The sequence below is a fragment of the Pelecanus crispus genome, chromosome 10, assembly GCF_030463565.1.
Source record: "Pelecanus crispus isolate bPelCri1 chromosome 10, bPelCri1.pri, whole genome shotgun sequence".
In the NCBI taxonomy this organism is placed as follows: Eukaryota; Metazoa; Chordata; class Aves; order Pelecaniformes; family Pelecanidae; genus Pelecanus; species Pelecanus crispus.
Window position 1 is genome coordinate 11,110,897 of NC_134652.1, and position 23,465 is coordinate 11,134,361.

General features: G+C 39.4%; 1 protein-coding gene across 2 annotated transcripts in view; it reads right to left on the reverse strand.

The window, feature by feature from the left end:
• Positions 1-1,423: 1,423 nt before the first annotated feature.
• The window catches only part of VTI1A (vesicle transport through interaction with t-SNAREs 1A), a 276,823-nt gene continuing 254,781 nt past the window's right edge, over positions 1,424-23,465 (reverse strand). For both annotated transcript variants that reach the window (XM_075717623.1, XM_075717622.1), the window contains one exon: positions 1,424-2,458. In XM_075717623.1, coding sequence (XP_075573738.1) covers positions 2,365-2,458 — 94 coding nt within the window. In that variant the 3' untranslated portion in view covers positions 1,424-2,364. The remainder of the gene's footprint in view (positions 2,459-23,465) is intronic.

Sequence of the window (23,465 nt, forward strand, 5' to 3'; positions counted from 1 at the left end):
TCTGATGTGACACTATGCCCTAGATTTATACTGGGATAAGGAAAACTAGCTTCCTTTCAGCTTTTTGCTGATTCCAGCAGGTGGCTAGATAGAGGGCAAAACCTAGTCATAGGTCACTGTTAAGATCAGTAGTCATGAATCAATCCCCATGATAGTTAAATTATTGAGGCAACGCAGAGAATGTCTAGGCAACAGACGGAGCTTAAGATTTCCTTCTTGACAGTTTTCTGCTTTACAAAATATGCACCTCCTAATTTGCTTAGGAGAGGATAAATACCTTCTAACCCTGCCAGGCTTCGTCCTAATTTGCCTGAACTCAGCTCCGTGCCATCACTTGAAGCTAATGGCCAGAGCTCTGCTTACACAAGCCTAAGTGCTTAATTTGAGTGCACGTTGTGACTGAAGGCCAGCCAGCCTCCACACTGCAAGCTGAACACCCAAATCTTTCCATGTCTGAGAGCTGCGTGATAAATGCCACACGCCTCGCAAGGATGAAGGGAGAGGGTGCCCCAGGAGGTGGTGAGGGGGGTCCCACGGCGCCGGGGCAGTGCAGGGCCATGGAGGTGAGGAGCTGAACATGACCGAGCCGCGCTGCACAGGGCAACACCTCCCAGAAACATGGGTCTGGATTACCTGGGAACTTTTTTACCAGCACAACCCTACAGCCGCTGACATAAGCTGGTAGAGAAACCTGGCACAGAAACCTCTTCTGAACTTAGCTGTGAGCTGCATGTAACTCACAAACCACAGCTGACCATACACGCTTCCATTTGTTTCAATGAGTATAATTTTTCTTTTGGATCCTTTTATTCCACGTTTATCACCACCTTTCAAAGTCTTAGCTGCGGCATCAGTACCAACACCCTTTTAGCTGAGTTATTTGTTTCCATGTAGAGAAGATGGGACATATTTAGGGCCAAAATCAACTCCCAGATGTTTATCCCCAAATCAACTCCCGGGGACAGCACAGCAAGTCAGCGGAGACCACAGGGATGCAAAAACCCCAGAAGTACTAAGGCACACACGACAATTCGGTGGTCAGCTCCTACCTAATTTGGGGGAGTCTGAAAGCCACCAGCTTTTTGTTTCTTTGAACATCTTCCTGAAAAGATTTTACGGCTTAAGTTCAAGGGCTTAAAATCCCTCTTGATTTCTAGTATTTGTAATGGATTGCATACAATGAATTGAGAAGTTATGAAAATTACTTTACCATATCACCAGAAAATGACCTTTGCTGGAGTTGTAAGCTGACTTACAAGCCAAATGACCTAGACCTATCTATAGAAGAAGCACAGCCACTAGGAAAAGAGAAACACAGCTCATTTACACACAGGTAGATGAAACTATGATATATTATATCAGCTAAAAGCATGTATAAATTAACATTTTTACAGTTCTTGTTTAAAAAGGGGAGTATCACATCAGGATTTAATACACTAAAAATATTTCCAATATGTGGTCTCAACACAGTCAGGCCAGTATTAACAATCTAGATTTTTGTTTAATGCACCGTAATCACGTATTTGTCACTGAACTATTACTTAGGGTCTCTTTTCAATCAGCAATGAATAGATAAAGAGCTATATACATCCTCAGTAAGGGCCTAGTGTGTATACTTATCAGTACATATATCAACACTGGAAGATTTAAAACAGATCCAACAGATAGGCTGCGGTCACAACTACATTTTGCGCAAGTGATGCATTATCATGATCTTGATGAAAGTGGAATTGTTTTGAATAAGCAGAAAAGAAAGCCTAATTTAAAAAAAAATGTTAAGTAGAGTGTTGGATTCACATCAGATACTAAACATCATCTTAAGGTTGCTCTCTTTTTAAAACTAACTAGTGTTCTTAACCAGGTTATGTCTATTACGCTAATTCACGTTCGGGAGTTAGTCACAGGAGACAGGTTCACTTTCTACATCGTTTGGTCTCTGCTTTACTTATATTCTATACCACAGAAGGTCAGATACTGCTTGATATTCATACACCCCGCATAGCACAAGAGAAGCGCACAGACCCCTCTTCTCTCGCTAAACTCTGGCAACTTACAGGCTAATTGTCTGGGGTAGAATTTGACACACGTTAAGTCTTTTTATACTGGAACAAGCCCTCACCCCAACAAATACTAAGATTCTGAAAACGCCCAGATAAAGACAAAAAATTTAAGAAAAAATAATCAAACCCACATGCCATCAACTATGCCATCAATAATACAAAATATTTTATACCACTTGCACCTGAGTTGAATAGTGGAAAAGAGAGGGAGACTCTGTCAGTGCAAGAGAATGATTCATGTGACCACTTTGTCTTAATTACTCAGAACAAGCAGTTTGTTGCTGTTTAGTGAAGAACAAAGATATCAGCGTCCCTTGACAGAAAAATAAATAGCCATCATGGTGGTGAAGATGATGATGACTGCCAGAACAACGATCAAAATCCGGTTTTGGATGATCCTGAAAAAAAGCAGAAGAGACAAAAAAACAGTGAATAAACCACAATAAAGCAAAATAGCAGAAAAATATAAATATATAAAAATATATTTAAATGTGTATAAATATCATAAAAAGAAACACACAGAAAAATCTCTTGAAGAAAAGACATATGCCCACAAATTTAGGTTTTCCTCTACTATTCTGTGTATCTTGATTTTTTTTACTTCTTTCAATTTCCAGTGCTTCCAAACATTTCTTTATGTAGCTATTAGATCCAACCTTTGCATTCAGGAAAGGATTAGACTTTTCTTAATTATGCATACACTTATATACATATTAGAATAAGTGAAATACATCATGTTATAATTTATTAACCTTCTAAGAACAAATGAAATAATTAGTCCTCAGTCAATGCAATCCAAGAAGGGTGGTCTGTAATAGTAAATATCATTGTATTTTTTTTAAGCCATTCTGAAATCTTCACAGCTTTTTTTAATCTGAACAGAAACAATTTATTAATTTTCAAGGGATTTTACTATTAAGGTACAAGATTTCAAGGAAACACATGTCAATGAGATACTTACTTGTACTAAAATACCAAGGGAAAAGTATAAAAGATAGTTTTGAAGAAAAGGATGATATAAAGAAGCAAATGTCAAACTGTGAAGCTTACGTTGTAAAAGCATCTCCTGTCTCTGTAGCATACCTTTACTTATGGTAATAGGCAAATGTTACATTTTCTATGTAGTATAAAAAAAATGGAAATTAGTGATAATAAAAAGATGCCAGAAGTAGAAAGCCCTAATAGTGTTCAATCATTTGCTGGGAGAAATTCCTGTGTCTAAAATCAGACACCACGTTGTTTCAGATTTTGCCTGTAATTAATAGGTCAATCAAAATGAATAAATCAACAAACAGCAGAATTTGAGGCATTTTATGGGAGGATTATGGGTTGTAAGAATTCAGCATTTGTTATTCCATTCTCACAGAGGAGGAAGAATATTTTCATAGGCTCTTCATGAAACAGGAACTTTTGCAAAACATATTTGTATATGAAGCATATTGTCAGAATTGGAGAGGTATAGCAAAAAAACCCCAAACAAAACCAACAGAAGAACCCTAAGTTATATTTATTCTTGTTTTAGTTTTTCTCATGTTTCTGCAAAACAAAAGAAAATGAAAGAAAACAAAACAAAACAGAGTCTTCACTAACCAAACAATAGCAAGAAGAGGTAAAACTGTGTTTTGTGAAACATCAAACCAAGTACAAGGCTCCCACTTGAAGACAGGGAATGTAACGTGTTAAAATGAGCATATTTCACGCAGTGAAAGAGAGAAGAAACTCTAGAGAGCAGAGGGGAGTTTTCCTTGGTAAATGTTTTTCATTTGGATGCGGGTGGATATACATATAAATTATACTGGAAAGTGTAAAGAAAAATGCAGTTTTAACCAACTCCAGCCCTCTCCTTGCTTACCCCCCACCTAAAGAAAAAGCAGTAAATGGATGGATGAAAACTGTCACATCAGACAGACACCCTCCCCTGTGACACTCTAAAAGGACTAGCTCTCTATCCTCCTGACAGGTTACAAAATGATCACATTTGCTGACACGTCTTCCGCAAAACTGCTTTAGTGTTTGTGTCCACTTTCCTAGCAGGAGATGAATGGGCTGCTTTGTCCTCATTTATCACTTAAAGCTGAACTAAGATCTGTCTCGTTTATTTTTCCCTTCCTCACTAGAAAGGCTCAACCACAGCATTAATTCTTTCGCGATGACAGCTAATTCAAACTTAACAGGCAATATTTACTCTGCCAAAAGGATGAGGAGGAGGGAGGGAGGGAGGGATGTTTCTCACTCTTTTTTTTTTCCCCCTAAAAAAAAGTGTAGCAGGCTAACAAAATAAAGCTAATTAAGGCTTTTGGTCCTTGTTGGTTTGCACTTCAATTTAACACCTGAACTTACAAGCTTCTCTTTTGTGGCGGGGTGTGACATTCTCTGCCAAACACCTGATAACAAATGATTTGCCCAGGCAAATGCATGAAAACCAGAATATATATTTACTCACTCACCCTCATCACTCCTGAAAAGACACTCAGCAAAATTGAAACTCAGCAGTGAAATAGATTAAAAGCATGAAAACTCTTAAAACATTCAGCCTTAAGTAATACACAGTGCAGCTGGCTTGACAACCATTTTATTTGTGGGATGTGGGCCCCAAGGCATCCATAATGCTAATTTACAAAGGATTAACTGTGAGTGAAACTCGCTTAATCTAACACATAGTTAGGCAAAGGCATACATAACATACTGAGTGTTTAAATCAACTCCTCCTATCTCTGGCCCTCTGAAAAAGCGTTTCATCATCTGAGACTTAAAATTAAAGAAAAATTTAAAAAAGCACCAAATCCTCCAAATGCTTTATTTTTAATACTCTGGCAGTACACACCCGATTGCAAGATTATTTAATCAGTGTCCATGTCTCTAAAATCCTTGTCAAGAGAACACTGAGCGAGGCATGCTGCCACCTGTATCTGCTAATTGAGGGTTCACTTACGGTGTGAATCTAGGAAATACATATCAAAGTTCAATTTCTAGGAATCTGAATTAGTCTGCACAGTGCAGCAAAAGAATATCATATTAAAAGGAACAAATTAATCATGAAATAGGATGGATGTTATCAACAGACTCCTACACTGAAGCATTATATACTTTTAATATTCAAGCCCACAGTTAAAGATTAATTTTATATCTTTAAAAAAAGAATAACATTGAGTTTTACTGTTTTACTTTCAAGTGAGCAAGTAAAATTAAAGTAACTGCAAGCTGCCAGAAGGATGGGGCTAAGAAGGAGAACGATAGAGCCATTGGGTAGCAGCAGAACAGTCTTGAGGGGGCTTAGAAAGCCACGTGTGTTGAAGTCTGAGTCTGGGAGAGACAGAGAACACAAGTTCTGGGTGTCAGCACATTTCAGATCTCAAAGTCAACAGGCAAGGGCAACCCTTCAGAGTAAAGAAAAAATCAAGAGGAAAGGGGGTTTTGAGTGATCCAAGACAGTCAAGCCAGCTCAGAGTGGTAGAACAATGGTTGGCATTGGCAGGACCCATCTGTAGGGAAGCCTATAGTACTGTCACAGCCAGACACTGCCAGTGGGTATTGCTCTAGGCAAAGCATCAAGGAATTTAAGTGGGGGAGGGAGCGATAATACCAAAGGAGAAGAAAATGCGGCCTAACATTCGCTACAAAAAAAATCCCAAAGGCTAACATGCTCGCAAGAAGCAGATGATAGTCTTTTATCTCTACTACACCTTAAATTCAATGAAATCTGGTGAATGAGGAAGGCCAGATTCTTCTTTGAAAATGCAAAGCATGTTTACAGGGTAAATAATTTAAGAAAGAATATATACTTGAAAGAAGACACCCATTGAAACATCCATGGCTAAAATGCCTGAAGGCAAAAACTTGTGCATTTGCATGCTGCATTTTATTAAGTTAGCACACTGTAGCTTTAAAAGAATGCATGGCCAAATTAAGAGGAATGTGTGACTGAAACATCAAGGATTCCTCAAGTTTACATTATGAATCATAGTGCTGTTGATATGAGATGAATTAACCATTTAGTCGATGCAGCTTAGGCACTGACTTCACACCAAGTTCTGCTGGAGCCCGTTGTGCTGGAGCTCGTTAACAGCCAACGTCTACTGTTCCTTTCATACTTGAAACTCTAAGAGCACAAGGGCTCATTCTACTTTGAGTTAGAAGAGACAAAAAATCTGAGCTTTTAAACCAAGTTCCATCTAGTTTATCATGGACAGCAGCCCAAAACATTTGGGTGCAAAACCACATAGAAACAGTAACTAAAGCAGATGCAAGGGTAATGCTAACCGATGCGTTGGAAGAGCACGCTGGACTAAACGCAGAAAGTGCATCCCACGCCTGTTGAGCTTCCTTCTGCTCCTCCTTTCTAAATGCCTGACCCTCTATCCTGGCTTCTGGTCACAGTGCCTAACCTCTGACCCTTGGTGCGCTGAAGGCTCCCTCCAGCCGGTGCCAACATTGTGAGCAGACGAATGATACCGTCCGCTTTCGGGGAGCACCTCTTTGATGCACACGGAGACCACTGCTTTGGAGAACAAGTCCCACATTTCCAAACACTTATGTCCCTGGCAAATCAGTTCTCCCCAACTCCTGCCATGGCGGAAATTGTGCTGCCTTTCCACATTTCAAAACCTAAAATGATTCACTCCTCTCCGTAGATTCACACACACATGCACAACAATGGGTCTAACTCTGTTTGTGACATGTTTAGATCTGCTCCGTATAAACACAAAGCAGTTCCCGAATAAGCTTTTGCAAACCTTACATTAAGGATGCCAACCGTGTTTAAACCTTTTTACAAAACTGCATTCATTAGCAGGGGAGTGCACGACATCTATATGGGTTCAGCCTGATGTCTTGCACATGTCTTAGTGCCTGATTGACCAGCATTGAATAATGATGCCTTGCCATTAAGCACTGATGGTACAATAACAATTGTCATGAAAATTAGCAATCACAGTAACATGTTAACAAAATACGGGATATAAACGAACCAGTGCAGACTCTGGGTACATAAAGAGTTTTGTGTCCTTAACTTGAAATAATGAAGACTACAAATAAAATACTGCAAAAATATCTTACAGAAGCTCAACTCTGACACTGATACAAATAAAAAAAAAATACAAATGGCTTGGGGGATCGGTTAGCACACATTCATTACAACACAGGGCTTTATTCTTAAAGAAAGCATCTCAAAAAATAGTGTCCTCAAGAACACAGACTGATTGATGACGGAGCACTGTCCAACAGTGTTTCACTGTAATACATGTATTTAAGATTTAACTAGAAGTGATTCCTATCAATTTACTGGGCAGACAGGCTTGTTCTCTGTATACAAGACTACATTTTAAATGGTCACTTTGAATACTTGCCTATTGCATTTTTGGGTGCCCTTTCATTTGTGATTGGCAGTTTTTGCTAACATGCAAGAAAATAGGTGCATGCAAATCAGCGGTAAGTGATTTTTAAGCGCCCAATATTCATGTGCAAATCAGCAGATTCAAACAAACACAAAGTGTAGGTCTAGTCACATAGGCAAATACAAACCAGGCAAAACTAAATGTGAATTTAAAGTAATATAGCTATACTCAGATACCTTCTGGACAGACACCATTATTACTATATATAAGGACATCCTTGTTACGATATATCAGGAACTTTCAAATGGAAGCACTATACCCCACACAGGGGAATAAAATGTTATGATTGGTAAAGCAAACCTTTAGATACATAATGATAAATCTCTAAGTTCAGGGTATCTGGCGGCTGTTCAAGTAACTATTCATCTTTCCCATCTTTAGGTCTAAGAATGCTTTTCTTAAATAAAAGCAACTGAAAAGAACTAGACGGGCTGTGGCAAAACATAACGACATGGCAACCTACTGAAATAAAAGAGTGAGAGAGCCCTGCCTAGCAAAATTACAGCTGGTTGGAAGTATCTGACTTGAGACTTTTTTTCATCATTAACAACTGAAATTAGCAAACAGAAATACCAGTGGAAAAAATATCTGCACAAGTTGCATTCAACTCCTTGGCCCTATTCTAGCTGACCTTGGAAAAAGTGAAGAATTTGGAAAATACTCAAGTTTTGTCCTCTCCCCGCCCCAAACTCTGAAAATAAGTCCAAGTTCTTTGTGTTCTCAAGCCAGAAGAACCGATTACATTGTAATTGGCATTGTATATTTAAAGGTGAAAAGGCTTTGGGGGGTGGCGGAGAGGGGATGGGACCCCCCATGGCTTACTTCACGCCAAAAAGGCCACACGGCCTGGGCTCCAGTCTGGAGACAGGCCATTCCCAGCAGGAGCCTACTTCGTGTTCTCCGAATTCCTTCCCAACGGAGCCTCTCCTTCCCCTAGTTTCTTATGTGTCAGACCTTGGGAAAACCCATTACAAATTGCTGAAAACTAAGCAGATAATTAAATTAAAGCTTCAAAAATGGAGGAAGGGAGAATAAAAAATGATGGCATTTGTCTAGCTGACTGGCAGGGTTTTTTGAAAGAGACAGGCCATACAATGTGCCTAAGATATTGTTGATAGGGCTGAGGAGTTGTGCAGCACTACATCCTCTAGCTTTAAAGTTCAGTCTTAAGGACTGGGGCTGTCTACTTGTAATAACATGGATACCAATCTCAAGTTATAATATTACACTCAAACCACATCAATGTTTTTTCCACCTGGGCCCTGAATGAAAGAATGAGTCATGTAATAACAGGTGCAGGGAGGTAGTCACACTATCCAACTTTAAACATCTAAATTATATCTAGCTAATCTCTCTCAGCTCCCTGTGTATATAAGCTAGAGTCCTGCTCTGAACTGCCTTCTGTTTTTCCTGGCCATATATGCCTCCCAGGAGAACTAGTCAGTTAAGTTAGGTAGGGATTAAGTAGGCACATAGATTAGTATGCCTACAGATTAAGTAGGGATGATTGTCCCTAAAAGCTTGAACATGAGGCTCAGGCACGAAATCTTGCTAGCTCTGAAGGCAAAGTCATACAGGAAAGGTGTTATCATATTGTAAAGTGTCTGCAATCTCCCATTAATCAGAAATATTGCAGAGATGAAACTCACCAGTAAAACAGATGTTCCTCAATCATTAACCAGTAAATACCTTGATTCATCATCTCCCTTTAATGGATCCCATATTTGCACATGAAATTCTGACCAGAATCAAATATACTTCTCCTTTGAGAGTTTTTCTGGAGGAGTGAGAGATAGGACATCCCTCTCTGCGATGAATGCTTCCTGAAACACAATGGACTTCTTTGGCTCAAGGAACTTTGTTTTTTACCTTGATGTGCCATCTTCTGACCATCTTACCATTAAGATTAAAATTTAAAATTGTTTTTATGATATCTGATAGTTAAAATACTTATTGAGACATCTAATTCATAACTGAAATCTTTCAACACATTCCAAATGTAACAAAAACATATGAACAGCATGGGAGTATAGTGTAATTTGGTAGCCATCAGGATTATCATCGCTTGCATGAGTCCTGTCTCAAGGAGCTGGCAGTTGCAGGAGGTGCAAATAGTACCCAGGTGATCACTGGAGTCTGGGGGGAATGAGGGAGGGACTGCGTGGCCTAGGGAGGACAGGTATCTACAGGAATGATTGGAAGACAAGTGTATGTAGACTGCAGCGTGCAAACTGCGAGAATAAGGAAAGCGTGATAGACGACTTCATGGGCGTGGGACCTAAGATAAAAAGGCAAAAGGCAAGGGTACTGTACATCTTCTGCTAGCTCAGATTTTATTAATTGCTTTTTTTTTAAAACACACAGGAAGGAATTTCTAAAGGATGAAAAGTATCCTTCTGTTGATGAGAGACCCTGACAGGGAACATCTCTCCGCACAGTTGTGATGCAACTTCAGCTTTCTCCTGTCTCCATGTCCGCTCCTTCCACAGAGGGAACCAATTAGATTATTACTGTCATTAGGAGGAACAGCGGGTGGCTTCTGGGGCCACGGAAACTCACCAACCAAAACTGGAGGGGGATTAATTCTTTTCATGCAAAGCAGAAGCAACACCAGATCTCTTTGGCAAGTCTAAATGAAGATCATGTGCGCAGTGGCAACTGCAAGTGGAAGGAGTCAAGGTTGTATTAATCTCCAACCAGCCTTTCTCAGGGTACTGAAGTATCAAGAAGAACAAATCACACATTTAGTCACCTGAGCATGACTAAGAACCATAGGCCTTAGCAAACATTATGAGCACTTTAGAAAGAGCTGTGAGGGAGGGTGGGTAGCCCAGCTGTCAGCGTAGTGGCATTCGTCAGCACACTGGATGCATGAAGCCCTGGTCCCCGAACAGTTAATAGGAAAAAAAAAGCCCCAAACCCCACCCCCCTCGTCAGCACTCAAAGCTAAAGCAATTATTTCTCCAGCAGAAGAAATGTATGCAAGCTATAAAATGACAAGAACATACATGACTGCACATTGGCTTTTATGATAAATACAGTTAAATTTACATTCTGTGCAATTTAAAGAAAACAAAAATGTCTAAAGCCTGCACTTTATCAACTTTCATAATCATTAAAAACCACTGAAATATGTATCTTAAACAGATGAAAGAAACTAACATCGTTCGCCCTGTCTCACTTTAATTAATGACTAATCTACAGCTTTTAGATGTGATGAAGCTGGAGACTGGACACAAATATGTTGCTTGCATTATTTTCCCCTTATCACACCATATTTGACTGGGCGTCTTTTTGTATGGCAACTTTTCTACAATTGTCTTAACAATGTTGACCTCTTTTGTAAAAACCTGAAGGCATCTGCAGCAATTGTTCCTGAAGATGTGCTATCCAAAATGTTACCATTTCATGGCACTTCTTGAATGATAGAATAGAATTTTTTTTGGTATATATTCATTTTTTTTTTTCAATTGCTATAAAAGAAAGGAAAACAATCATGGCTAAGGCCATTTGTGAGATGGCATTAAAAGAGCCCACTCTGAGACAGATAAAAATAATGAGAATCTTTCTGTCAAGAAGGATTTAGAAAATATCACTAGCATTATTAAAATTTAATTTTTTACTGTGCTTTTTGGTTCCCCCTTTTCCAGTGATAATGAGCAGGACTGCACACCTCCACATTGCTAGTACTTGTTTTGAGCAATAAATTCAGCCTTCCAGTCTGAAGACATTTCAGACAACAATTTTGACTGCTATAGGCTTATTTTTCAACCTGTTCTGTGCTTTGAGTCTTCCTATAAAAACCAGTTCATAAGCTAATTTTCCACAAGGCCAGTGGAACAAATAAAAATCAATTTTTGCCCAACTGGTTCAGAGAAAACCTGGGAATAGTGAAGACAGAACAGTGAAAAATAAAAAGGATCGATGTATTCACAAATGGTTTACCTGATAGAGAACTATCAAATTAGTTGACAGGAGATACTTGCCACTATTAGAGTATTTTCTTTTCAGCATGTTACAGTATTTCTATTAGGGAAGCAGAAATGCCTCTACTTTGTTATGACCTCAGACACCTTGGTTTAATAACCACACCGATCCTCCATGCATTCTGTAAAACTACAGGGCACGAAGTCAAAGTGCAAGAGCACTTGCAGATCTTGCAACCAGAGGGACCTGCAAGCCCAACCTGGCTTAGAGTGGGTGTAAGTTTTCGTGATCTCGTGGAAGGAGGGAAGAGTCTTCTTTCAGTGAACAGAGGGAGACATTCATGACCTCAGGCCAACCTTGTCAAGAGGAATTTGGTCCATCAAGAAAGGAAAAAATCGTAAACCACTGCCCAGACTTCCCTCCCCAGTTAAAAAAACAAATGTTCAGGAGCACGCTGAAGACTAAGTAGTTTAATATCTCTTGGAGAGCAGAATACAGATTTCTCCAAAGATAGGAATCCCATTTGTAGACTTCAAAACTTTCAGAATCCCAAGGAGAACTCAAGGCATAAACTTTAATATCGTGGCCCAATCCATTTCATCATCTTCGCCGCTAATGGGGCAAGCATTTTTGAAACCACGATACCGAGAAGGGATTGGATAGGTGCTTATGCCTGTCAGTCTGCAGCCAGAAAAATATGTCTAGAAAACTGACTGAAGAACAGAATCTGCTTTTTGATACAAATTAACAATCACTCCTGTGGAAATAAAACAAATTTATAATTTACTAGCTTAAATATTAAGGAAGCTCTTTTTAAGTAGCTGTAATCTTCACTCTAGTATGTAGCATTTTATACACTCCTTCATTTTTATGAGTTGGCATTAAAATGTGACTCATTTTAACAGAAAAAAAAAGGATTAAGTATGTCACTCTGAAGTAAAGCTGCATATTACCTATTTAACAATATTATAAGACACCATGGAGACATCGTTTCTAGGGCCAAACAAAACATTACTCAATGAAGAAAGGGCATGAAATATAAAATATTCAGCAGAGGAAGGGTATTTGGAGTTAAGCAGTTTCACTGCCAATAAACAGCATCATAATAAGTAGTGTGCATGTAGGAAAAAAGTATACCTGTTCTTCACTATTCGAGAAGTAACGCCTTAGTATGGGAAACTAATAAAGATACTACTCGTTCGGTAAGTACATGCAGGGAAAAACTAAAAACCACCACACATTTTGATTCTGAATCTCTTACAACTGATGCTAATTTGCTTATGATATCTGCCTGATTTAGAGCTAATCTTCTGTAAATTAACTCCTAATGCTGTCTGAAATAATCCTCTTAATGCTGGTCTGTCTTGAGTGCTTTATATCAAATACCATGAAATACACAAGCATATAGAAGGCGCAGAGCATTTGTAGTGCTGTTGGCTGCTCTTGAGTATTTGCTGTGCGGTGAAGACGCAAGCATGGTGTGGAGCTGCACGGCCCTGGGGCAGCTTTGGGACAGCACAGGGTCGCGTTGCTCTGGATGCCCCCTTCGACGGGGACAGCATGCCAGGACTGTGTCCCCCCACTCCTGGCCACCAGAGAGAAGAGGAGGCTCTGTGCCACCTTACGGAACAGTGCAGGGAGGCGCAGTTCCACGCTCCAAACCTCCCACCTCCAGCAGAACAAGCTAATGAGAAAAAGTAAACAATCTGGGCTCTGAGATTTCCAGATGACAAGATCTGTGTTAAACAGCACTAACTATCAGCTGGAAGCCTAATCTGATAACTGGTTTGAAAAGACAGACAACTTCGTTTCTTCAGACGGGGAAAATATTAAGGGTGTTGCTTCAGCATTGGCCAGCTTAATTATTATTGTCAGTGTGCTAACTCTGTATTCAAAACTATATTTTTTCCACTAAATGCACCGGAACAATTTTCTCCCCCAACATTAATTTAACGATACAGCCAAAAACCTAATTGATATTGGTGAGCAATGCAATTCCAACGTATTATTTTCTCGGTTTTTGAAACATAAATGGCAGGCACAACTTTGACTGAATGGACCTCTTTATGTTTTAACAGGCAGTTTATTGGCCCAGACTCCAACATATAACAAGCACAATTGCAAAAGCAATACATTTTTAATTGAAAAATTCATGTATTTTTACTATGAAAGTGACTTAAATAACAAGTAACATTGTCAGGTACAGGGCTTTTAAAACAATTTTTATATATGGAATCTTGTTTAGAAATTATATTCTCACCATAGCAAGCACTTATAGGAGGCTATTAAAAGAAAAAATATGTATTGTTTAAATCGTGCTTTATTGGAGCTTGCTTTTTTAATATATTAAAGAACAGATAAAGCACAATGATCAGTGAGCCGTATGTGTCCAACAGCCCTTCAAGAGCCTTGTGGAAATGTATAAAACAAGCAGTGATACAATCCTTTGCCAAACACTGTCATAAATTTTTTATTTGGCAGCTAACATTCTCACTAGTTTTCTTGGCAGCAATTGGGACCTTTAGCAAGAAAGGTGCAGGAGAAAAATACCTTGTTTAGAGATGTTTTCAACACTTTCTGGGATTTTTCAGAACTTCTGCCTGCAGCACATTTTACAACCACAGTCTCCAGTCACCTGATGAGTAGGTGGTGGTTTTAAACTTTTTTTTTTAATATAGACAGCCTACTACCCCCCTCTGGCCTTCAGCCTAGGATACGAGTGTGAAGGGGGGCTGTATGTGTTCCACAGAGATACAAGTGGTTGCTCCTCTCTGTCTAGACAAAAAAACTTGAAAATAATATCAGAATGTACCTTTCATTCCTCCTGATACTATCTGTATCTTATTCCCGGATGACAGAGATAAATGAAAGGCAAACATGTGCTGATTACTTTTGCATTTTTCTTGGGAGATTTCTGCAGAAAAGCTGATCACGGGTGCAGCTACCCTGGTCAGCCGGCGGACTGCCTCATAAATGGAACTGTGAAATAGATTTCTGTACCCAGATCCACTCTTCTAGGGGTTTTTTGTTTTGGTTTGATTTTAAAAAAAGATATACTAGACTTGACATCTGACGTGCAGCCTTCCTCGGTGCACCCAGATATGCTGATGTGTTGTACATGTGAAAATATGGCTCCAGAAGTACTGTGGTTTGGGGAGAATCAAACAGCGGGCTCCTACCAATTCACTTACGGAGCAGATGTTTTATATTTTGGTATTTCATTGTTTCAGAATAGAAATAAGATGAACCTATCTTACATCTCAGCGACTTCCTCCAAAACTTTCACAACACTAAGATGTATTGCAGTCCTTCACATGGACGTCAAGGAACCAGTTTGTCTTAAACAGATGTGGACCAGGAAAAGCACCTTTTCCTTATTTGCCTCAAATTAGAAAGGGTGGAATTTAGTTTTGGACAGCATAAATTGCTTTAAACACAGGCTTAATTAAAGTAATGGTGTTACACTTATAAACACAAACTAATGGGCTTCCCCACAGCTTGTGTTCCAGTTTTGTCTCTCGTGTTTACCAGGGGCATCATCCCTCCAGAACTTTACAGAGCACACACAGACATCTAGTGGTTGGTGAAAACACTGCAAGCATGTCATTGTATCTGACACAGCTCGACTGGAGACAGTGAAGTCATGCCAGGTATGAGCTGAGCTAATTTTGTCTCTGGTACAACTATGGATGGGCAATCGAACAGGGAGCGAATTGCTCCTTCTGTGCCATCTCAGGTACTCATGCTGCCTCCGGTAAGAGAGTTGCTCTCTTGGCAACTCTGGCTTCCCAAATTTCCCTAATCATCAATTTGTTTCAATTCAATCAGAGCTATTTTTGCCTTTCTTCTGAGTGCCTTTTCATTTCTCTCTCCTTGCTACTGTTTTACTTCACTTAAAAACTGAAGAGCTTAATTATGTAATATCATTTGAAAGGTTCTCTGAACGTGGCTACCCGCAACAGAAGTCTACTGGAAAGCGACAGAGCAACGCGAGTTTACAGACAACAAAATACACACACAATGAAAAAACACAGTCAGTCATAAATTCTAAACTGCTAGTAGAGGAATACGACTTGCTCTCCAGTCCGCATCAATCAATGGAAAGATGCCTAAAACTTCAGTGGGGTTTGAGTCCCACATCTGCAAAGGAGATCAAGAGACACAGTTTTGCACAGCGTTGTAAGAACTCAGCGCCCTGATTCTGCTCTCAGTTACACCATTTTAAATCAAGCGGTACTCAGTGGTGTCATAACCCTGTACATCTGTGTCAGACCCTGTGTTGCAAGGGCAGACTCGATGCCAAGAATGCAAAACAGATGTTGCTTTCCCAATGTTTTCTTGTTGTCATTTAAGTTGTTTTCATGGGGTTCTGTTTTCATTTTGGTGAGTGAAACAGGTCGACAGGACTTTTCAGAGGGCAGACTGGAGGAATGCTTCTGCATCTTCCTTTTTATTTTGCGTGCATGTGTGAATATGCATAGACTTTCAGTTACAACCGGGAAAAATCTTTTTTAATTTTTTTTTTTTTTTTTTAAGCTTCATTTGAGCTATGCTCTGTTCCCTTGGGGCAAAGTGAAAGGTAGCTATTTGTGGATGGGAAAAAGGGCTTTTGTGAACAGCAAAACTGCATCACCAAACAGCTTAAGAAAAAGATTTTTTGAAGTTTTTTTACTGCTATTTTAAGAGGAAACAGGGATAAATATATCTTTTTTGCATGTTGACTCATTAACAAATTTAGCAATAAACACTTTGTAATTAAGTCTAGTAGTTTACTGCTGTCCAGAAGTTTCTCAATACTCTTTGCCCAGAAGGTTTTGGAAAATGTAGAACTAAGAAACGGTGAAGGCAAATCCCAACAGCTTGCTCAAGCAAATCTAGCCGAGGCTTAAACTCACTTCTGAACACTGAAATTTGAGATGCCGTATCAAATACGCAGCTCTTTTTCCCTGAAGAGAAGAAACTGGGTGTAGCTAACCTAGTGCATAATAGGTTTATTCTCATTCACAAAACAGGAATTACTTTATGGCCCCAAAGTAAAACTAGCACAGAAATATACTGGCAGATTTGCTGCAGATGTGTGTTGTGACACGTATGCAGGGAATCTGCTATTAATCACATGCTAAGATTTTAATATTATGTAGGGTAATGCAGGCAATCATTATGGTGAAGGTTCTGGATTCATAAAAGCCTAACCCACAAACGGGTCTTTTAAATTTAATACATTTGAGCTCACTCTCACACTGCACCAGTTGAATTCCCTGATCCACCCCTCCCCGCTCCCCACTACATACATTTATTTCAATATCTATTGTGTGTTTCTTTTTGTGCTTGTGCTCCGCTTCTTTTCTTGCAACACATGACATCTCCCGTTTACCGGACTATGACAGGAATGTTCTTGTTAGAGGGGCTGTTTGCAAGACCCCTGGACACGTACCTAGTACAGGAAATGGTCTGGCTCAAATGCTGGAAATGCCATCCTCCACCTGAATTCTTCAAAATTTGTGTCCGAACATAACTAGAACCTATGTATCCGTACCCGGGCTAAGATTACTATGGACAATTATACCGTGGAAATGCATTATTCTGACAAAGCAATCAATCACGTTATTTCTCACAATTTTAGTTCACCCCTAAAATTTTCCTTACCTCCAAAGCCAGCTGGATATTATATTACCAAAGCTGTTGAAAGGGTGTAACACTAACCATGAAGCCAAAGGCCACTAAAACTATGCAATGCATAAATTTTTATTGTTTGCTCAGCATTGAAATCTCATTAGGGCTCATAACTCATCGGCACACTGCAAACATTTGCATCTGCTGATCATGAGAACTTAGATGGAATGTACACCTTTGGCTAATTTACTTGTTATGTTTTTAGACGAGACCCTGTGAGTTGCTTTTTATTTTCCTTTTAAAAAGTCCTTACGTGGTTGTGAGTTGAATGTTCACTTTTTAAACTAAACACATTAAAACATTCATTTGCAGTTTCTCAAGGTTGTTCTGTTGCTGGCAGTGTTCATGATCATCATTTTACAAAAGCTTCGTTTGACTCAGTATTCAGGATAATCATTGTTTGAAAACCGTGCCCCATAGAGCATTTTGCTTCATTCATCCTTTCTGCTTTATGTAGTCACATTTTAATTAGGTTAAAATTTGTCCTCCAATTAGCTTTCATTAAAGTTTATAGATTACAGCAAAAATCTCCACTGAGTTGTGCTTCAAAACTGTGCCTAAAGTTTAAAATGAAATAACTGTGCAAATGAGTGATTATGAAGATTATTACTATGCAAAAAACATCAGTCACTTCTTGGTTTACTTATACATTTAACTCTGTAATTTATTTTGCCGACTTCAATACCTCTGTGCTCTCCAGAGTAGTCATCATAATAATACCTTACAGTTACAGGATACCTTTCATTCCTAAAGATCCTTAGGGGCCTGATTCTGCAGTCCTTAGGCACACCGGTAGTCCTGCTGAAGTCCCTGAAACTATTTGAGCAAGTGCTACTCACTGTGTGTGAACCAGAACCCAACTACAGGTCAAGTCCTGCTTTCAGATACCCACGTAGCGTTACTGTTGATTCACGCAGCTCAGAATGCAAACCAGATATGAACATTATGCAAAAAAGTCCTTTCACCTACTTCTGGGTGAGATGTGGCAGCTGTTTAATGGTGCATGGTTACAAGACTCACCTCTTTAAATGAGGGTGCGAAGACAGATACTTCTCCCCCCAGTTAAAACTGCAGAGAAAACTGAGAATGTAATTATCCAAAGAGGAAACGACTCAGTAGGACACTGGGGCTGGGGCTGCATCTCTCCTGTCACTCACGTCTTCAGATGCGACACTGCCAAGTATCGGATGCCCAGTCGCTAATACCTCCTGCACATGCAAATTTACTATGTGCTGAAGGCAATATAAAGTTTACAGTTTGCCAGGCTGATCCTACAACCAGAGCAGACATTTATTCTGGAGCAATCTCTCAGTGGAACACATGGGACTCCGTGTCAGAGCAGAGCTCCACAGAAATGGATCTGTTTGCAGGAAATTCTCTTCCAATAGCAAGAGCTATAAATATATATGCATATTTTAAAAAAAAAAAAAAAAAGAGAGAGATGCAGCCAACATCTTAAAACTAAAAATAGAGACACTTGGGTTACAAAAACAGGGACCTGTCTTTGCTCTAGCAACATATTTCTGATAGGAGGAACACAGTCGAAAACAAGTATTTTACTACAAATAAAATGTAGTTCGTAAGCACGAGAGAACAATTTCAGCAAAACACAGGAGTGCAAAAAGCAGTCTTTGCTATTTTTCATGTGCTAATTGGTTGAACAATCATTAGTTAATCTTCACATCACTGAGGTAACTAGTGTTATTCCCACTTAGCAGATGGCAAAACTAAAGCTTAAGGGTGTCAAAGGCTAGAGGGGAGTTTATAGTTTAAATGTTCTGACCCCAAGCCCTGTACTTAAGCCAAGACCATGTCTCCAAGATGCAAAGCATCCAGGAGCAATACTAATTTTAGGAGTCATGCTCAGGTCTGTCCCTCCTTCCCCCTGCTCCCACCTCCTCTTGGTGTTCATTTCTGCCAACACATTGCAGCATGCCAACCTCAGTTGTGCTGATTCAACAGCTTGTGGGTCCATGTGATGAATCGGATCAAGCAATTGATCCAGGATAAAAAAAGAAAAAGAAAAAAAGAAGAGGGTGGGAGAGGAGAGCTATTTTGCACTGGATCAATTCCATTTCAAGACATTGACTGGAGAACAGAAGTGCTCGTGAAAATGAAAGAGCAGCTGGATGCAGCATAGAGGCAGGAGTGAGTATTTTTGGGAGCAGGAGACCCTGCTGTTGATGCTGGTGGTTTCGTACCACAGAACTGAGGTCCAAACCATTCCAAAATCATTCCATTTTCATGTTTTAACTCTTTTATATCTCTCCTTCCTTTTACCTTCCTTTGCCTGCTTTGTTCTCAGGAAGAGCGTAGCTACTCCATACTACCTTTACACAACAAATTCACACAAGGCAATTCAGAAACTGGAAGTATTTCACTTTCCCCAATTAAAATCTGGAACACCAAGTTTGCCTTCTCAATTACACTGACTATATTGCGGAAATACTGCTCCATTTCCTCAGTAGAATTGTCATGTTTCATAAAATACAGACAAACTAGTCATGCTTTATGTCAAGGGTGCATTTACAAATAGTTTATAAAGGATTTAGATGATTAACCATATACTGAGACAGTTAATCAAATTTAAGAGGCTACTTTAGAATTCTACACATCAAGCAGTTATTTATAATCCTGGTTATTGCTTTCTACCTTATATCCACCCCTAATGCACACTATTATAATATTCTGCTAACTCTTTATAAATGATTTGTGTTAGCAAAATAAAAAAAAAAGCCCAAATCCTATCGTAAGAAATAGGTTAGATAATTAGGACTGTGAGACTGCTAGACTAAATGAATCAGATCCAAGAATCAGATCTTTGGAGGTAGTTAGACAGTCTGTGTCATGATTTAGATACTTCAAGGCCCTTAAAAATCTCAGCCCTCATTACTCTGCACATGGGACTTATGCAATTTTAAAAACTTGGCCAAGTGTCATCTGAAAAGGCACAAATGTTGAAGTAACTGCAACAGTTGAGAAACACATTTTTTCTTCAACAAAACATCAGTATCATGACAGGATGCTTAGAGCTTCAGTGCTTCATGCTGGTTGTGGAAAAAAAAACCCAACAATGGAAGCCTTGAGGAATGCTAAATATAACTGGTATCCTTACAAAATACAGTCTGCTCAGTTAGAATAGAATGAGAAATTATTTCTTGCGATTTTATTCAGTCATTTTAAGCAGCGCCGCCTGCTTATATATACAGCGCATTTTTAATGAAGAAGTAACCATAGATTACTTTTTATTGTGGTGTGATATATAAAGTTTTAAAAAAATATTATATCCATTCTGGAAGTATAGTGTATTCGGTGCTATTTTTGCCTAGGAATGGAAACTCGAACTGGAAATAGAGTCATTCATTCACACTTACAGGATGACATCCCGTTGACAGGCATGCAAACTTGGAAAGGTGCTACACAGTCACTCTTAAAATACTACACTATATTTTTTTCCTTCTAAGCTTCAATTAAGTAAATGTTAAAGAGGGATCAGTACTTCGTTAAGGCAAGAGATCATCTTTCAGAAGTACAAAGACAGAAAAGTCAAGGCACCAACTACTAAATAAACTGTTTTCACAACAGAAGTGGCACCTTCAAGCCCCTCTACAGTGAGGTGCCGTGCTGTTGGAGTTCTGCTCATTCGGATTTTGATTTTAAAGAGCATTCCCCAGTACGATCAGAAAGGTCATCAATCCTTCCTGCCAGGTAGTTGATTATTTGTGTTGGGTTGGTTTTTTTTTTTCATTCAGGGAGAATGAAAATCATAAAAGGCGTGAAAATACAGTTGAGGTAGATATATTCACAGATTCTAATATAGCTGGAATGCTGTCAGTGCTAACGAGCCCTGAGCAAGTGATCCGCGTCTGGCATGCTCTGCCAAACAAACTACAATTACAGGAGAATCAAAAATATAACAAGCAACTTTAAACCTCCTGGATTTGTGAGCCTGGGCTTAAGAATCATATTTGGACTTGCTGCCACAGGCTTGCTTCCAAAAGGCACCCAAAACTGGAAGGACCTTTCTAATGGGAATGAAGGAAGAAAAGTTTCCATTTAAGACATGGCATTTCAAAATGGCAGAGGGAGCAACTGACCCTAGAGGGTCTTGCCCCTCTGTGTCAAATTCCTACAAGAGTGGCTCGTAAGACTTCAGCTCTGAATCAAAATGTCAGGACTCAAAATCCACACCATAAATCGTGCCCTCTGAAATTGAGGTACATAATCCTCTTGGCTCTGCTTTCTGTTGGGCTTCTCCGGCCTTGTGCATGCCACCGCAGTGCCAATGAAGATGTACTTTCCCTTTTTCTTACAGAGAAAACCTCATCTAGCCCCAAAATTTAATGATTTTAAACGATGTGCTCTGTAACTCCTTTTCCACCAGCTTCCTTGTTTTCTGCTTGTTCTAAAAAAGCCTTTGACCCGCTCATAAGAACACCGTTTCTATTTCTGTCATCCCAAATTAACAAATGGATGAGGAGGGAGGAAACTCCCCAGCCACTCCAAACCTTCACCCTCCAAGTCCCCCTGCCTCATTGCAGCCCTGGTGCTCCAAAATAAAGCAAGCATGAACGGGCTGAAGCTTCAAAGGGACATCAGCACTTGCTTAAATGATATTCCGAATCATGGCCTAAATGGCAGTGGTGGTCGGGGAGAGCAGGTATTTACTTCGCGCAGTCTCTTAGGATACAATGGATTTATGGCTGTCAATTCTAAACAACACCGCTATTGTCTCTTCACATTTTATCTGCCTCCATTATTCATTTATGTTGATTTTGATTGATGAAGACACTTTAAAAAAGGAGGGGAGAAGGGAGGAAGGGGAGAGGAATACTTCAACTGTTTGGTCTCTAATTCCTGTAAATTTACAGTTCATACCGCAAGAGTATTACTCTGTCCACTTTAACATTTTGGGAAGGATTTTTTTTTTTACCAGTCTCTTCTTTGTGAAAGACTGGAAATGGGGTGCAAGCAGTGCTTCCGACACATATCTAATCACCGTAGAGCCGGCACATCATACTGCAATCAGCCAGGAAAATCAATGTTGGTCTTTTTAATGAAAAAGTGTTAAGACTTCTGCAAAACCTCTTTTACGTATTTACTTCCTGTGCCACAGCTAATTAAGTTTTAGGCTGGTTTGATATGTCAAAAATTGCTTGGATCACAGAACTAAACCCAAGCAGAGCAGATATGATTTCTTCATTCCAAGTGAAAGCATCTGCCAGAAAGCTACTCTTCTGACTGCGTGGAAGTCATAAAGAAAAGGCCCAGCTTTGGCTCACTTGCTTCCAAATATATGGTATTTACTGACCTCTCATTAAAATATCCTGACAGAATACAGATTATGAACCATCCGATACATTTCTTTCCAGGGGAGGCTACGTCTGAGGCCTGGGGGTAAAGTGATTTCTGAGAGTCGTTTAAATTCAGTTCACTCCTCAAAGTTTTAAATGAGCTTCTGAGCAAGCACTACAAACTTGCCAAGCTCTCTGCTTACTTACAGAAAAAAAAAAAAAAAAAAGAAGAAAGAAAGAACGAACGAAAGAAAGAGACAGACACATTCACCACATGTTTGCATCTCTCCTGCTCTGAGACCTGCCCCGGCACATGCTGACTGCAACATTCAATTGACTGCCCGTAGCCAAGGGAAGCCCAGTACCCTCCTCAATATTTGGCTGCAGGATTTCCTTTCTAGTTCCACCCCTTTTTGCGCTTTAAATAGTATGAGCTATTATACAGCAGAAGAAGCAGTGGGAGAAAAAGGACAGATAAATTGTTAATAAACTGTCATTAGACATCAGAGTCACCACCACATTGAAGAATCAACCCCTCTATTGAAATTTTTGTGTCTAAAATGTTGGTGTTTTAAAGTGACTGCAGACTTGGGAAGAGAACTTTGCTCTTTCCTATTATCTTTGAAAATGTGGGGTTAGAAATACTATTTGCAAAAATGAAAACTTGACTTCCAAGGACAAATAGGTGAAGGAAGAGTCTGTGGAACTGCTGAATACACAAAAGCCTGCTGCTTGACCACTCAGTTCATTTTACAAAGCATAATTACATCTGCCTTTTTTTAATATTATGTGGTTCTTATTATTACTTTCTGTACCATCTTTCATGTTTCAAGGGAGTAGGCTGCTACTAACTGGCGTTAGGAAGAAGCTCATTCTAATTACTCGGTATTTCTGTAGCAGCTATAATGGCAACTCCTGGAGATGGATACAAGAACATGTGCAAAATCAACCAGTTCTGGTTTTGAAACTCCCATCTTCGCAATTTTGACTTTTCAAAACGATCTGCTCTTAATGCAGCGCGAGTTGTCAAAGGCTGTCAAATAAACGATAAAACTCTCAGGAAATAAACATCTCTCCTCTAGTAGGTTTGTATATATTTCTGCAAAAGAAAAGAATTC